This window comes from Temnothorax americanus, unplaced genomic scaffold, assembly GCF_048541705.1.
Source record: "Temnothorax americanus isolate GAGA-0224 unplaced genomic scaffold, ASM4854170v1 Scaffold48, whole genome shotgun sequence".
NCBI lineage: Eukaryota > Metazoa > Arthropoda > Insecta > Hymenoptera > Formicidae > Temnothorax > Temnothorax americanus.
In genome coordinates, this window is record NW_027509635.1 from 1,114,434 (window position 1) to 1,132,373 (window position 17,940).

A 17,940-nucleotide genomic window follows, 5' to 3' on the forward strand; every position below is an offset into this window, starting at 1 on the left:
GATTCCGTTATCGAGCGAATCTAGCGAGAGACTCTGGGTGTTTCCGACAAGTAGTCGGATTTCTAATCGGCTCGAGCAGTGGTACTCAATCAGTTCATTTCGAAAAATCCCCTAGACTAATCTTTGCTGTCTCAGCACTCGGATTACGGATTACTGCGTTGCGTTGTGAGGAGCAAGTCGCAATTGTTCTCTCTGAAAGTTGAGTTCGTTGAGTTTTAATCAAAGCAGAGAAATAGGTACGTATTATTGTTCTAATGATTAACACTTTATTTTCTTTGAAATATACATTAAATAATAGAAGTATATGTACATACACGTTTCACTGACAGAAATCCCGAAAAACGAATTGTTAACCTCACTAACCTCTAACTTCACTTAACCTCATTACATTGATTGTTAATATGTAATTTAATTAAAGCAATATTTTTTTTAAGCAGCTTGAAGACTTACAAGTCTTTTGAAATGGATGCGAGTGAGGACAGATCCATTGTGAGCAGGACTTTTCGGTAGGTATATTATAAAATTGAAAAATTTTTTTGTGTGTCTGGGAAGGTTTATAAAATATATATTTTTTGCTGTTATATATTATATTGTACACATGTTTAGAATTAAAGGAACATATATTATTATATTATTTCAATAAATATATTTTTTTTTACAGAAAACTGTAAATGTTAGCTGGTTGTTGACAGACATCAACGTCTGTATCGAGACAATTCAACGCATTCACTGTAAATATTGTTCATCATCACTTGGATGTATCAAAAACCTGCAAGTGAGGACAGATCCATTGAGCAGGACATTTTTGGTAGGTATATTATAAAATTGAAAAATTTTCGTGCTAGGAAGGTTAATTAGATATATATATATTTTTGCTATTATGTTATTGTATGTACACATGTTTAGAATGAGGAACATATATTATTATATTATTTCAATAAATATATTCCTTTACAGAAAACTAGATTTTAGCGGGCTGTTGACAAACATCGACAATTAAAGTCTGTATCGAGGCAAGTTAACGCATTCACTGTAAAATATCTCCTTCAAGGTAAATTCAAAATGTAATTCATATTGTTCCTTATCACTTGGATGTATCAAAAACCGCAATAAATTATTTACATTCTATTACATGTCTATTGAAATTGTTGCTGAACATAGGGATCATACAAGGATGGATATATTTCTTTTATGGAATGTTTTTTTTAATAACGATGAGGACAATGAAGCTAATTGGCAAATGCACCACGTTAGAGAACCGCATTTGAAAATTAGTAATTATTTTGAGAACATTGTTCTTTTCTATTCTGTCACAGGTGATGACAAGTTTGTATTATTTATCGTTTGAATTTCATACAGAATGCTATTTATGCCAAACCAGACGGAATAGTCATTACACACACACACACACACACACACACACACACACGCACACGCACACAGCACACGCACACAGCACACGCACACAGCACACGCACACAGCACACGCACACGCACACAGCACACGCACACCACACGACACACACGCACACGCACACGCACACGCACACGCACACGCACACGCACACACACAGCACACGCACACGCACACCGCACACGCACACGCACACGCACACGCAGCACGCGCACGCGCACGCGCACGCGCACGCGCACGCGCACGCGCACACCGCACCCAACGCGCACGCCACCGCACGCGCACCCACGCGCACGCGCACCGCACCGCACGCGCACCGCACCCAACCCCCCCGCACGCGCACCGCACGCGCACGCCCACGCCCACCGCACGCCAACGCCACCGCACCCACGCCACCGCACGCCCACGCCGCACCGCACCCACCCACGCCCACCGCACGCCACGCGCACGCGCACACCCACCACGCCACGCGCAACCGCCACGCACCGCACCGCCACCGCACCGCAACGCCACCGCCACCCACCCACACGCACCAGCACCCACCACACGCACACGCACACCACACCACCACACACCACACACACGCACACCCACACGCACACCCACACACACCACCACACCACACCCACACCACACCACACCACACACACACCACACACACACACACCACACACACCACACACACACACCACACCACACACACCACACCACAACACAACCACACACACAACACCACACCACACACACCACACACACACACACACACACACACACACCACACACACACACACACACACACACACACACACACACCACACACACACACACACACACACACACACACACACCACACACACACACACACACACACACACACACACACACACACACACACACACACACACACACACACACCACACACACACACACACACACACACACACACACACACACACCACACACACACACACACACAACACACACACACACACACACACACACACACACACACACACACACACACCACACACACACACACACACACACCACACACACACACACCACACACACACCACACACACACACACACACACACACACACACACACACACCACACACACACACACACCCACACACACACCACACACACACACACACACACACACACAACACACACACACACACACACACACACACACCACACACACACAACACACACACACACACACACACACACACACACACACACACACACACACACACACACACACACACACACACACACACACACACACACACACACACACACACACACACACACACACACACACACACACACACACCACACACACACACACACACACACACACACCACACACACACACACACACACACACACACACACCACACACACACACACACACACACACACACACACACACACACACACACACCACACACACACACACACACACACACACACACACACACACACACACACACACACACACACACACACACACACACACACACACACACACACACACACACACACACACACACACACACACACACACACACACACACACACACACACACACACACACACACACACACACACACACACACACACACACACACACACACACACACACACACACACACACACACACACACACACACACACACACACACACACACACACACACACACACACACACACACACACACACACACACACACACACACACACACACACACACACACACACACACACACACACACACACACACACACACACACACCACACACACACACACACACACACACACACACACACACACACACACACACACACACACACACACACACACACACACACACACACACACACACACACACACACACACACACACACACACACACACACACACACACACACTATCACAGCTACATATAGACATTGATCAAATAAAACATATATTTATCTTAATTTTTTAAAGATTTTTAAATTAAATTTATTTTTAAAGTGTGTGTGTGTGTGTGTGTGTGTGTGTGTGTGTGTGTGTGTGTGTGTGTGTGTGTGTGTGTGTGTGTGTGATGACTATTCCGTCTGGTTCGGCATAAATAACATTCTGTATAAAATTCAAACGATAAATAATACAAACTTGTCATCACCTGTGACAGAATAGAAAAGAACAATGTTCTCAAAATAATTACTAATTTTCAAATGCGGTTCTCTAACGTGGTGCATTTGCCAATTAGCTTCATTGTCCTCATCGTTATTAAAAAAAACATTCCATAAAAGAAATATATCCATCCTTGTATGATCCCTATGTTCAGCAACAATTTCAATAGACATGTAATAGAATGTAAATAATTTATTGCGGTTTTTGATACATCCAAGTGATAAGGAACAATATGAATTACATTTTGAATTTACCTTGAAGAAGATATTTTACAGTGAATGCGTTAACTTGCCTCGATACAGACTTTAATTGTCGATGTTTGTCAACAGCCCGCTAAAATCTAGTTTTCTGTAAAGGAATATATTTATTGAAATAATATAATAATATATGTTCCTCATTCTAAACATGTGTACATACAATAACATAATAGCAAAAAAATATATATATCTAATTAACCTTCCTAGCACGAAAATTTTTCAATTTTATAATATACCTACCAAAAATGTCCTGCTCAATGGATCTGTCCTCACTTGCAGGTTTTTGATACATCCAAGTGATGATGAACAATATTTACAGTGAATGCGTTGAATTGTCTCGATACAGACGTTGATGTCTGTCAACAACCAGCTAACATTTACAGTTTTCTGTAAAAAAAAATATATTTATTGAAATAATATAATAATATATGTTCCTTTAATTCTAAACATGTGTACAATATAATATATAACAGCAAAAAATATATATTTAATAACTTCCCAGACACACAAAAAAATTTTTCAATTTTATAATATACCTACCGAAAAGTCCTGCTCACAATGGATCTGTCCTCACTCGCATCCATTTCAAAAGACTTGTAAGTCTTCAAGCTGCTTAAAAAAAATATTGCTTTAATTAAATTACATATTAACAATCAATGTAGTGAGGTTAAGTGAAGTTAGAGGTTAGTGAGGTTAACAATTCGTTTTTCGAGATTTCTGTCAGTGAAACGTGTATGTACATATACTTCTATTATTTAATGTATATTTCAAAGAAAATAAAGTATAAATCATTAGAACAATAATACGTACCTATTTCTCTGCTTTGATTAAAACTCAACGAACTCAACTTTCAGAGAGAACAATTGCGACTTGCTCCTCACAACGCAACGCAGTAATCCGTAATCCGAGTGCTGAGACAGCAAAGATTAGTCTAGGGGATTTTTCGAAATGAACTGATTGAGTACCACTGCTCGAGCCGATTAGAAATCCGACTACTTGTCGGAAACACCCTCTGATCGTCCGTCGGCGAGTGCGAACGTTCTCCTTAAGAAGATACGCGATAGCCGCCCCGAGTCGGGAAAATCTGTTACGCTGCGACGATCCTCCGTACGAGGTGACGGCGAGGAGCCCTACGAGGAGACATCACATTGGTGAGGTTGCCCGCAGTAATTAATCTCGAGATGTAACGCCACGACGCCGCCCTCCGGTGCACGCTCTCGTCCGGGAAAACGTTGTAACATCGCGACGCGCACGGTCTCTTGAGACCGCGTATCGAATGGCGATCGACAGCGAGAGCAAAGGGCCTCGGGATGGTATCGTGGCCGCGGAATTGAGATAAAGACGCGATTGCGAGCCTCTGGAGATCGCGATAGATTCGTGGCGAAATCCGTTACTGCGAGTCCGTTTCGTATAATGTCTGCTCTCGTGATTGTGTCTGGCGCCTTCCGTGTTCACGGCTTATCGGATTACCCAATTTTACTTAGGTTGCATTGTAGCCCGCGTCGGCACATCATTCGCGTTAATCGGCCGTCTGTGAGTGCGGCTAATTGCCTCAGAGAATCGTGCGTGTTAGGATAGTTATGTTTGGATACGTTGTTCGGTGATTGCGTGTTATTATTGCTCGCGGTAATCCCGCACATTTTTCCTCGCGTCCCTTCCAGTATTTCGCGCTACGCCGAGTGCTTCGGCGTCTCATTTTCGCGTTCGGAAATCACTGAGGACAGTGTATTGTTTTCGCCCGAATGACTGGCGCTATCCTTGGTCATTTCTCGCGTTAGATTAAGTCCGTATTTTCGCGTTTGTTATAGTATTCCTCGTCTCCTCGCGATCGCGCCGAAATTAATCTCGCGTTATTGTGTTGCGTTCGGTCCTCATTACGTTGGGACGTGGCTTACGCCACGATCCATACTTGCGTTAGGCTTAAGATAATTGGCGACAGAATTCTTGTGCGACTCCCGGCGTTGCGTTCACGCGCTCCGAGCGTGAGGTATCATCCTCTCGCGATCTTTCCTGTGAGATTTTATTTTCTATTTCCGTGATTATTTCGTGTTTACTGTTGATGTTCCATATTAATTGTAAGTTTCGTCATACCGTATCTCTCTGATCTAAGCGCCGCGCCTTCTGCGCGTTACTATACGATAACGCAGTACTTCGTTCATTCTGGTGTCCGCGCTACCATTATTTCTTTTTGTTTCATTTCTGACGCTCGCGCGATTGATTATATGATTTGTCTGATTGACCGAAGCCGAAACGGCCTTTATTGTTTCACGCGCGAATTTCTAATGAATAAATGTTATTTGGATTTATTAATTGCTTGAGTTCGGGACCTTATTTATGGCGTGTCACCCCGCCGAATATCGCGCCGCCCTCCATCACCCCCGCCCCAGCCCTTAGGTCGAGCTAGCCGATTCCTCGCACATCCGCACGTCTCGCTTTGCGTCTCGTGTTGGTTTTCTTTTGCGATTTCGCGGACGCGCGTTGACGCGTCTGGCGCCCAACGGTAAATTCGTTTCGCGAAGTGTCGGAGGTGCGAGGAAATCGTCGGAGAGGCCCGTCATCCCGCTCTCCTTACTCCTTTTGATCCGGCACACGTCCCGGAGCGGTCCGGGAGTGAAAAAGTCGTGACAGTGCATACTAGCACCCAATTCCGCCAGCCACACAGAATCGTCCTCGTCTGTTATTTCCGAACAGAATACGGAAATCTCGCTCCTATACGCCGACCCGGATTCCTCATCCTTTTTCTTTTCGTCGCCTCTTTTGTCTGCGAGACGTTTTCTACACTCGCGATACCAGTTGCCTACCTCATGGCAGTAATTACACGGTCGCTTCTTCTTTAGTTCCTCTATTGTCTTGACGGACATCTTTTTCTTCCCGTGTTGATTACCGGCTGCCGTCTTCAACTGCTTTTTCGGTGTCACTTGCAAATTTTTCACTTGCAATGCGAGTGGAGACACTTCCTCTTCCACACTTGTCAATCGTTTATCCTCACGAATGATTCTGGCAATCAGATTCTCTTTCTTCTGCTCAGCTTTCGCAGTGCACTCTCACTCCATTCTAAACGCCGAAAACCGAGAAGGCAAACTACTCAATAGCTTCGACATTATGGCGGCATCCGACACCATTTCAGCTGCGTCTGCTAGCTTCCTGCAGATGGTCTCAAATTTCTCTACCTGCGTTGCTACAGGCTCACCATCACTTATCCGAAACTCATACAACTGTTGCCAGCACTGCTGTTTCGCATCCTCCGTTGTATCTCCGTACAGTCCATGCAGCTTCTGCCATATTGCCTGCGGCGTCGTACAATTTATTAAATTCACATGTAGCGCCTGATCCATTGAACTCAGTAGAATTACTGACGTCTTCGATTGACGCTTCTTCCATTCCTGCCACTTTCTCACGCTTGTCTCCTTCACGAGCTGCGTGTCCATCCCTTCAATAAATTCCATCAAGCCTTGCGACTCCAACATGAACGACACACTAAATTTCCACAGAGCGAAATTCGTGTCATCGAATTTCGTGAGGGGTTGAACGCTTCCTTCTCAGCCATTTTCTCAAGTCTAAGAAGTCGTAACTATATACGGAACACTACCGAACTCGGAGACTACGACCCAGACAGCACACGATATCCTATGAATGTCTATTTTATGTCCGGAATGCCCATGGACGTTATATGGATATATATAGGATATTGGTGCTATTGGGGGAGATGCGTACGATATACTAATTAACCGAACACGAACAACAATACCGTGGCGCAGTGGAAGCGTGCTGGGCCCATAACCTGTTGTAAATAATAGGTAAATAATAGCACGCCACACCACGGTTATATTATTGCTGTGTATTTATTATCAGTCAGATCGGACAGTTTAAGGGGTAACACCACTGTAGAATTTTCAAAAAATCGATTTTTTTTTATTAGTTTAAAAGATGCTTTGAACCTTATAGAATAAGGGAAAAAAAGTTTTATACCTGTACAAATTTTTTTTCTTTGAAATTCCGAGCTCTTTCCCAAGCGCGTCGGACTGCTCCGAAACGACTACCTGCGGCACATAGATACCTGCTGGAAGGGTACAGCCTAATGACTTTTTTTTAATTTCTAACTTCTATAATACACTAACAGATGTCGTTTGGTGGCTATACTCAAAATAGCAACGAGAGTTTCAACTCAACAGTCTGGACGATGGCTCCTAAAATGCATTCAAGTGGCAAGAAAGTTTTGGATATTGTCACACATATTGCTGTCTGCGTGTACAACGATGGAATGTTACCCATAATGAAAATTATGCAAGTTTGGGGCATTCAAATTGGATTAAACTGCTACAATTTCTGCACCGAAGCCGACGCACGCCACGTGTTCGCGAGAGTTTGTACAATTTGCGCAGAGTGTAGGAAGTCGAGACTAGAGTGTATTGAATCAAGGCTATAGCACAGTATATACAGTAGCGCAACTCTCTGTCGGCGCCTTTGATGTTAGTGTTGTCCAAAATGGAGTGCGCATGCGCGAAATAAGTAAGCGCCTGGAATCAAATGGCTATAATTTAATACAATATAAATATATATTTTTTCAAAAAATGTATCAAAGTTGTTTTATATTATATAAGCTTAACTTTTAATAAGCTCCTTATTTCCAGTCGTTTATAACTCCAAAAACTCTATGCGTCTCGATGTTTGTTATCGAGAAGGAAAAACTCAAAATTTTGTAATATACATCTTCTATATCGACATGGTCTTTTAGCAGCATAATGATAAAATGTCCTGACTGACTGAACTGACTCATCAACGCCCAAACCCCTAAACTTGATGATAAGAAACATATTTAAAAATTACAAACAGGCCGCAGGGGGAAGTGATCCGCGCAGTTCCTTGGGCCTAACGCACCCACGGCATTACCGAGTTCAAAACACCGCGGACATATGTACACGAATAATTATACATACACCCATACACGTACACAGTCTAGAGTGTGAGGAATTACGAGTGAACGAGTCTATGCTGCGCAGTTTAACTTCTGTTTGGGACGCTTTTATTGAGGCGTTCATGTTAATCCAGTCATAAGTCTTACTTTGGATGTGATACAACTATATATATATAGTTTCGGTTTCTCTATTATGGCCACATGGGTTACCCCCACGGCCTTTCCTTTTTTTTAAATAAAAAAAAAAAAAAAAAAAAAAAAAAAAAGCCGGTATCACAGTCTCCGATTAACGTGATTCTCCGATTAAACTCACTCTGCATCTCTTTCTAACTATCCCCCTAGAAAGAGACGAAGAGTGAGTTTAATCGGAGAATCTAGGGAGAATTACGTTAATCGGAAACTGTGATACCGGCCCTAAGGATGTATTACCTATACCTTTCCCAGCCAAAAGTACAGTAGTAATCTGAGAAATCCAATATATATCGGTTGTATGCATAACATCATAACAAAGACATTAATGTTACTGATTTAAGTGATTTTAACAAGTTTTTATGATTATTAACAGCGTATTTGTAAATATTCTTAATAAAAGCTCAAAACTTTTGGTTGGGAATCTTAAATTCCCTGAATCTAACTGCTAGAAATAAAAATCATACATGAATAATATGGATAAAGACAGAAAGTAACGGTTAAATATGATCAAAAATATCACGCAATAGTATAAAATATTATTATAAAATGAAAATAAATGAATGTATTCTCTCGGCGGCTGACTTTTAGAAAAGCCTCCTAGGATCTCATTATTTTTTTCAATATAATTAGGGCGAGGGGCAGAGGGAAGAGCGGAGGAGAAATATATGGAGACACATTGAAATGCTTTCGGACGATAATTTGATTTGTCACTTAGCGAGATTAAAATAGTCGGCAGTCTATTATGTTAGATAAATGTGTGCATAACTGTGTTATCTCTTTCACAATGCACTTCCCGAAGCCGCTTGGGTCCTATTGCTGAACTGACTGCACCAGAGAGAGAGTTCAGAGTTTATCTTTTGCCTTCCAATGAGTGAAAAAAAGACAAAGGCAATTTTCAACAATTAATTAAAATTTTCAAGCAAATTTAATGGTACACATTTAAAGAGCGTTCCTTCAGGTACAAAATTGCTTAAGGAAATTTTGCTGTACGTCGCTTAGTTTTGCCCGAAAGCTCGATGAAAGAGTAGACCATTTTCGAGAGATCAGAAAAATTACTTTTCACTATCAAAAACGCTTATGTCGCGTTAAAAATTACACTATAAATCAGAATGTTACAAAATTCCGTTGATAATACTGGCACATAAAGACGCATTTACAGTAGAAAAAGCAAGTTTCTACGTTAGATTTAAATTGGCAAAAAGCCTAGTGTCAAGATTGCCCCGGTGTCGAGTTAGCCCCGGTCTCCCCTACTATATGTAGATATACAAGAATTATTTCAAAACTCTTATTTATTTCAAATTTTGCGCATTTTTACATCAATGCGCATGCTTTCTCTGATGCTCATGTATGTACTTGTACCTTACCAATGTAGCATATTTCTTAACCCGAAAATTGTCACTTTTAGTACTTCATAACTTTTGTTCTACTTGAGAGCGACGATTTTGGCTTTTATATTCGAATTTAACACGCCAAAATACATAATATATTGTTAAATTTCAGCCAAATTGGTAAGGAAGCCACTTTCCTTCACATTCGCCATCCTTCTCTCCTTTCATCACTGTTGATTCCCTTTTGATGTTCAAATATGAACACGTGTGGATATTTTTCCTTCGCCTGAGCAACGAATGATGCCTGACTATCACGCGTGTTGTCAAACCCGTTCCCGCGCATAACATAGATTGTTTGCAGTTTAGGACACTGTTCGAGAATTGCGAAACTAGACGTATAACCCAAGTATATTTGTCTTAAGTTTTTACACAGTGTCAGTTCTTCATAGACATCGTAATTAAAAATCATATCGGAATTTCTCAAATTGACTTCTTCTAAGCATTGACAGAAGGAAAACAATCTATGCAAGCTAAGCTTATCGATTGTGCAATCTTCCCATACATCATTCCTGTAACAAGTCATATTATTATGCGGTTTTTCAATCGCAATAAGAAAAACAACATAACCGTTTAATGATGTTTGCAAAAAATGTAAATACACATTTTGATAAAGAATAATATATGTTTAAAAAAAAAATGTAGCACACACGTACTTGTCCATCATTGTCAGTTTTCGTAAATTCTTGCATTCAGCGAGGGCATAAATACCTCGCGATGTAATAATACTATTGCCTGATAAATCTATTATTTCCAAGTCTGGACACGAATTTTTTAACTGTATTGTAATTGCGTCTAAATCTAGTAATTCACTATAATCCACAAAGGCAGCAGGCATGCGTAGATTTAAGTTACGCATCCGGCGAGTTTTTTGCAGTATTTTGCAAAGAGGTTCTGTTCTTATACGAGAGCCTTTAAGGTCTAATATTTCTAAAAATTCTAGATTTCTGAGACTCGAAACTTCTTGGTCCATTCCCTTCAGAGTACAATGACTGAGATCCAATACTAAAAAAAAATGTACATATTAGTCATATACAGTTTATCTGTAATCTTAACAATCATATTTATTTAAGTACCTTTCAAATTTTTACATATCTCTGAAATTTTTAATAGAGATAATTTCTCAACAAAATCGCAGTTACTTAATCGTAAGTGCGTTAAACATTCGCCGCAACTCTGAAGAAAGTTCACAAAATCCGGAACAGAAATCCGGGAGCTTTCTGTAAGATCCAACTGTTGTAAATATTTACACTTGGATGCAAAATAAAACAAAATTTTATCATAACAATCCTCAGATAAATCCTCAGAGTATTTTATTTTTAAATTTCGTAAATTCAAACATTTGAAGAGAAAAGGATCCTGTGTTAAATTATTGAGGCGTTTATTTACTTTGCTCATACGGCAAAACGACCTCATATCCAAGTATTTTAATATTATTAGTATTATTTCATCCTGCAAAAACAAAATATAAAATTTTAATACATGATGAGATTATATTATAATAAATTATTACAAAAAATAAACTTCGAATATTTTACAGAAAGCGCAGATAAACAGTCAAGTTGCTCCTTGGATTCTCCCGAAGAGAGTTTGATATCTTCTATAAATTTTACATAATTCCAATGATTTCTTAATAAAGGGTGATTCATATATCCCTGCTTAGAAGATGGCACAATTTCCTCCCGAAGAAATACTTGCTTGTGCGCGAGCTTGCTCTTGTGAAAATTTGTTGCTATGTCGCTGCAAATAATATTGGAACACAAATTTATTTTCATTATTAACACTACGCGGACAGCGTGTTTTTAAAAGCGTTTCTGTTACAAAAAATCTATAAAAATTCATTGTATCATCTTTAAAATTTCAAAAAGTGATTCCTACATAGGCCGGAACTGTTGCAATTTCTTTTCTAAGTGTCGAAACGTCAGGAAAAAACTGTAAAATGCGAGTTTTAAAAGCAATGCTATTTTTTTTTTAAAGTTACTTCTTATATATTATTTATAAGTAGAATCAATATTGAAAAAAAAAACACGTAAATTGCAAAATTACTCATCCGTGGACAAAATTAACGAGGTAGAGCCAGTGATGCTAGACGGCAGACGGAATAGCATGCTATAGCATGTGGAGGGCATGGATGTGCAAGGCACAAGGTACAGCAACGGACAAGCTCCTCCATCCGTGTAGCCGACACGCCGAGCGTTACATGCTGTTTCTTCTGCCGTTTAACATCCGAGGTAGACACCCTCGGTCTTTGAAGGCACACGCTACACTTCGATTGCTCGGTATCGCGCAACAAACTGTCGAACCTCAATGTCGCTTGACAGTTACATGTCCACTATCACCAAGTTTTTTTATGGAGAACAGCCAACGCGTAAGCGCTGAAGCCATTCCCGTGGAAATCATAAATAAAAAATCGACTGTGCCTTAAAAGTCCCACAGTGTCCGCGCAGTGTTAAGAAAATAATATAAAATTACTTAATGTCGACAATTATAATACGTACCTTTTATAAATAACGCAATATTTAGGAAATTCCTTTAGAAGATCAAGTATATCCAAGTATGCATTTTCATAATCACGTGTTGTATTATAAGGGTCAAATATGTTACAGGAACCCCAAAGGTAATGGTATATAAGATATGATTCTTCTTCATTAATTCTTGAGAATTCTTCAGAACAACAAAAAGGACAAAATCTCTCTGAACAAGAATGTCGTTGTGCCCGAATGCGGTGTAAGAGATTAGTTATACTCTTATCTTCAGGATTTTTAGGAAAAATCAATTTTGATGTACCGATCAGCATCACAGCATCTAGCTGTGTGCAAGAGTTGGATATAAATTGTAGTCTGAGCATGTTGGTTTTAAAGTTACAAGACCGTAAAGCTGGAGAAAATATTCGTGATTCCGAACGTCTACGACGTTTGAACAATTTTTGCCACCAAAATTCGTAGAATTGAGGCGGTCCATCCCATAATAAAATCCACCGACCCTTATCTTCAGAATCTTGAGCCCAAACTTCAGTTACGTTTCCAAAATTATGTACTTCATATATAGAGATTCTGATTGGATATACAGTTTCATGAAACTCGAGATCTTCAAAATAAAAATTATAACCTTTTCTGAACACAAACATTTTCCTTAACAATATCTTGTTTATCAATTCAAATGTTACATACCAATATGATGCAAATAATAATCTTTTTCAACCTCTGGTGCAAATAAAGTATATGGCACTTGTTTCTGAGATATTGAAATATCAGCATCATACTTCTTCTGTATTAAAGAGTAAAAAGAAGTACTGAATATTACCAAATGTTGTAGCATAAATTGGAGAGATTTTGCGATTATATACTCTCTACAGAACAGAAAATACACATACCAAAAGAAAATCTTCATGGCTTGGAAAATTGCTAGGTATTCCAATTATATTGTTACGAATATTATTACTTATGCTGGCAGTATTCTTACAGTCCTTTGTGGATATATTGCTATCCTTCACAAATTGATAGATGAAATCAACATAATCCTCTCCTACCGCTACTCTGTCAGTATAAGGATATTTGACATCATTCTCGCAATGTGAGGAATGATAATTGGATGTCATATTCTCTCTGTTAAAAAAAATGGAAAATATAATAATAGTCTATAAGAGCTGGACGACACTTTAGGCCAAGTAATTTTGTAAAATACGATTTTCCGTTTTAACCTGCGTGGACGACTCTCTTTCGATAAACCGAACACCTGGCTGGCCGTACCTGGGAAATTTAGAAGTACGCAGATGAGAAAAAAAAACAGATTTTCAAGTCATGGTATAATAAGTCTCAATTTTTATCGGATAATGATAATTAGTCACTCAGGAACATGCAAATAAATTGTCAGTTTGATTGCTCGGGGGAATTAGTCGTTAAACTTAATTATAAATAATTAAGAATAATTATTTTCAAGTCATACTATAAAAACTGGGTTTTTTTTAGTAACAAATATAGTGTTAACACATGTCACCAAAAAAAGGCCAAATTAAAATTTTGGTGTCATCGTCTCTAAAAAAATTATTGAAATTGCACAAGCCGGCGCGCGGCGGGTCTGACAATGGTCGAGTAAGGGCCAAAGCACATATGACAGTCGTATCGTGGACGTAAGTAACATTAAAATTATTTGGACATTTTATAATTTCATTGTATTGAAACTTGTATTTATTCAGTATTGCAGATCTTGATACAACCTAATTTTAATTTTTTTCAGAAATGGACGAATATTTTCATTTTACCCTTTGCTTTATTCAGCGTCCAGAACATGGTAAACGAATATTTTGAGATATGCGCTATACTCATCAGCTGATGGAGGATTCACACATGGTGGAAGTAATATTACTTCCACCATGGATTCACATTGCGTCCGATCACGTCCGATGTTCGACGTACGACGATCCGACATCCAATAACAGAATTTATTATTAGAGACAAAAATTTCCTATTGGATGTCGGATCGTTACGTCGTACGTCGAACATCGGACGCAGTGTGAATCCTCCATGACACATGCTATGTTGCCAAGCTGCCGCTATGCCGCTCGAGTCCAGCCGTCAGTGGCGTCAGTTCCGTGTTGTCGATTTAGTCAATCAAAAATTACGTTTTATTAATATATGGTACGGTCAATGAACTCGGGCTTTTCATCCAGTATATCTTGCAAAATGTTTATTGCATCGTTTCGTCAGTTTTTGGTTCGTTTATCTAGTTTTGAAATATCGCAATTTTTGCAGCATAATTGTTTTAACCTCGTTTTTCGGATAAGAAGTCCCCGCGTTAAATTGGCAAAGTTTATACGGACATATATCTCCGGAATCAAACGGTAAAAAAAATCCGAAATTTTACAGACACACGCGAGAAACGTTAATCTTTCATTTCATATTAAATTTTCCGGGCTAAGTACATATGACCTAAATGCATGAACCACCTTAAAACGGAAAATCGTATTTTACAAAATCACGGCCGAAAGTGTCGTCAGCTCTCCGACTATAAAGTAATAATAGTATAATAAAATGTAATAATGTAATAATCTTTGTGCTTTGTTAGCATATATGTCAAAAAATGCTATATTATAATATTATATATTTATTATAATTATACTGCAAAGTATATTTATACTTGTAAGAGAGTTTATTTCCTTGGTTCCACGTGTTGAAGCGGCGAAGGGAGCGTCGACCGTCCCGTCCAGAGAGAAGGATGAGAGTGGTCATGGTCACAGTATATACAGTAGCGCAACTCTCTGTCGGCGCCTTTGATGTTAGTGTTGTCCAAAATGGAGTGCGCATGCGCGAAATAAGTAAGCGCCCACTGCTCTGAACGGCCACGTTCAGGCAGACACAACTGTTAAGTGTCGTCTTATCGACACGCTACGCTGATTCGTTGGATCTAAAAGTATAAGAGCCAATCACGTGCTATTGAGCGGTTTTACGCGCCCAACGTTTTTCTCTGAACTTCTTTCTCAATTGCTCTTCCTTTCTCCGCTCTCACTCCACTTTTACATGAAATTAATCTGAATTTAATAAAAATAATGAAGATAAATATTTATTATGTATCTATTAAAAATAAGGAAAAAAATTCAAAAATGAGAAAAAATAAAATTATATAAATGTGATTGCAGATTGAATAATATAAATGTATTGAGGTAAATTATTAGAAAATATAATGTTATATAACATATATTGAACAACCAAAGAGCAAAATATAATATTTTATACATTATACTTATAAAAGAAAACAATTATAATTATAAAATATTTAATTTAAAATAATTTTATTAAATTAAATAAAATAAACGAATAATTTTTAATTATGCATCCAAAATAAAAATAAGATACGCTATATTAATGCTTAATTTAAAATGCAATAAATGAAATTTTAATTTTAATACGACGATATGTTTCCGGATATAGCACGGAGAATTAAAAAAGAATTCTTTTTAAATTCTTGATTTAAAAAAGTTTTAAAGTACTTTTTCCGTATATCATTTCTGTCCCAAAACAACTCTTAAGAGTTTAAAAGAAATTCTTTTCTATGTCACCAATTCTGAGTTCTTCTTCAGATACAAAAAAATTTTCTACTCCATAAAAATTCGTAATATATTCGAAATTATGTTTAGGTAGTATTCTAATAAAGCTCTATCTAAGCGCTATTTCGAATGCATTGCGATTTCTTATAGAATAGAAAAATAATTCCTTTGTATCTGAAGGATAAGAAATGTATATACTAATCCATTTTATGTTCTTTCTGATGCAGAAACTGTTTTCGGATAGATTATGAAAGATTCTTTCTTATCCGAGATGTTACAGACAGAATATTATATAGGATTATAAACACTGAAATATTAGGAATATAAATATAGGAAAATAGAAGTATCCATGACTCCTATATCGATTAATGATTATATTACTAAATTGGTATACAGATTTGAAATATTGTATCATTAATTGTTATAACAAACAATTCGTATAATATAAAGCGACTTATTTATCGTACATACAAACATGCAAAATAAAATTTTATATGCAAAATAATCAATGTATATACCTAATATGATATATTATAAAAATATAAAAGTGTCCCAAAAGAGTGGTCGAGTAACGATTCGAAATTCTACAACCATCATATTGTTACTTCGCAGAAGCAGCGACGATCGTTGTATTTCGGAATTCGGACGCGCTTCCGCGCGTTCCGTTAATGCTTCATCGAATGAGAGTCTATATGTACTTCGATAGATATGCATCAATCAATTGGCAGTAAATGGCTTATATAAAATGTGTCTGGATAGAATAATGGACATATGTATTATATTATCTCGATGATTCCCATACGCCGGATTGAGCATTGCGTTTATAAATTTATAAAATTTCTCCTAAGAGCCGTTCTGATCCGAGTAAGCAAAAGTCCACATACAAAAATCCACATACGAAATTGCAACACCATGGATTTAATAGCATTTTGATATTCTTATTTAAGATAGCAGATACAATGAAAGAATCTATGGATAGATTTGAATATATTATGTCTAGTCTTAGAAGCTATAGTGTCGATAGGTTTCCGTTTAACGATGCTAAACTGGTAATAATTTCTGCTCCGGTGTCAGTCTTCAAGGATAATACAACCTGTCTTGTATTTAAATGTAAATCAGGTACACTGAATTTCCTCGATTTCGTCGGCACTGCTATATTTTGCGAATCCATATCCGTAGTTTATTCTTCTCTGTAGGTACTTGCACGTCGTCATCAATAAAACACGATAATACCTAGAACATTGATATAATTTAGAACTGTTGAAAATATATACGAATATGTTATACATTCTTTGTTGAGTTACCTTATTCCGTATGTTATAAAGTTGATTGAGCCGGGATAAAGAGAAATGTACTTTCGTCGGTCGTCCCATTTCAATGAAAAACTGGCGGTTTTTGCCTAGAATCATTTCATATTTTATTGTCGCAAAAAAAAGGTGGAATACCCGTGTCTGGATGTGGATCTCCATGCTTTTTGTTTCTATCATATAAATTTTGAAATCCTTCTCGCTCGGTATTGCGTTTAGATTTTGTGCATCGCCGAGC

The 17,940-nt window shown here is 38.5% G+C and overlaps 2 protein-coding genes and 2 long non-coding RNA genes across 8 annotated transcripts in view; 1 reads left to right on the forward strand and 3 right to left on the reverse strand.

Annotated features, from left to right (window-relative positions):
* The window catches only part of Sarm (sterile alpha and armadillo motif), a 165,674-nt gene that overhangs the window by 137,218 nt on the left and 10,516 nt on the right, over positions 1 to 17,940 (reverse strand). The window lies entirely within an intron of this gene.
* Positions 97 to 1,423, forward strand: LOC143903534 (uncharacterized). Of its 2 annotated transcripts, XR_013258741.1 has the most exons (5): positions 97 to 236; positions 438 to 506; positions 662 to 808; positions 958 to 1,051; positions 1,162 to 1,423. It is a non-coding gene; the product is annotated as an uncharacterized LOC143903534 (long non-coding RNA). The 2 variants fall into 2 exon arrangements; XR_013258740.1 differs by lacking the exon at positions 1,162 to 1,423 and having other exon boundaries at positions 958 to 1,128.
* Positions 3,438 to 4,810, reverse strand: LOC143903535 (uncharacterized). The gene is made up of 4 exons (XR_013258742.1): positions 4,671 to 4,810; positions 4,401 to 4,469; positions 4,101 to 4,247; positions 3,438 to 3,951 (listed from the first exon to the last, which is right to left on the reverse strand). It is a non-coding gene; the product is annotated as an uncharacterized LOC143903535 (long non-coding RNA).
* On the reverse strand, positions 10,379 to 15,655 carry LOC143903543 (F-box/LRR-repeat protein 4-like). Of its 4 annotated transcripts, XM_077417210.1 has the most exons (9): positions 14,614 to 14,692; positions 14,053 to 14,101; positions 13,726 to 13,957; positions 13,523 to 13,619; positions 12,851 to 13,439; positions 11,891 to 12,092; positions 11,429 to 11,804; positions 11,009 to 11,357; positions 10,379 to 10,864 (listed from the first exon to the last, which is right to left on the reverse strand). In XM_077417210.1, the coding sequence occupies exons 1-9, from the start codon at positions 14,675 to 14,677 to the stop codon at positions 10,495 to 10,497; spliced, it is 2,328 nt and encodes a 775-aa protein (XP_077273336.1). In that variant the 5' UTR covers positions 14,678 to 14,692; the 3' UTR covers positions 10,379 to 10,494. The 4 variants fall into 4 exon arrangements, with proteins under 4 accessions (XP_077273336.1, XP_077273335.1, XP_077273334.1 ...); XM_077417209.1 differs by lacking the exons at positions 14,053 to 14,101; positions 14,614 to 14,692 and adding an exon at positions 15,489 to 15,655 and having other exon boundaries at positions 13,523 to 13,616; XM_077417208.1 differs by lacking the exons at positions 14,053 to 14,101; positions 14,614 to 14,692 and adding an exon at positions 15,489 to 15,655.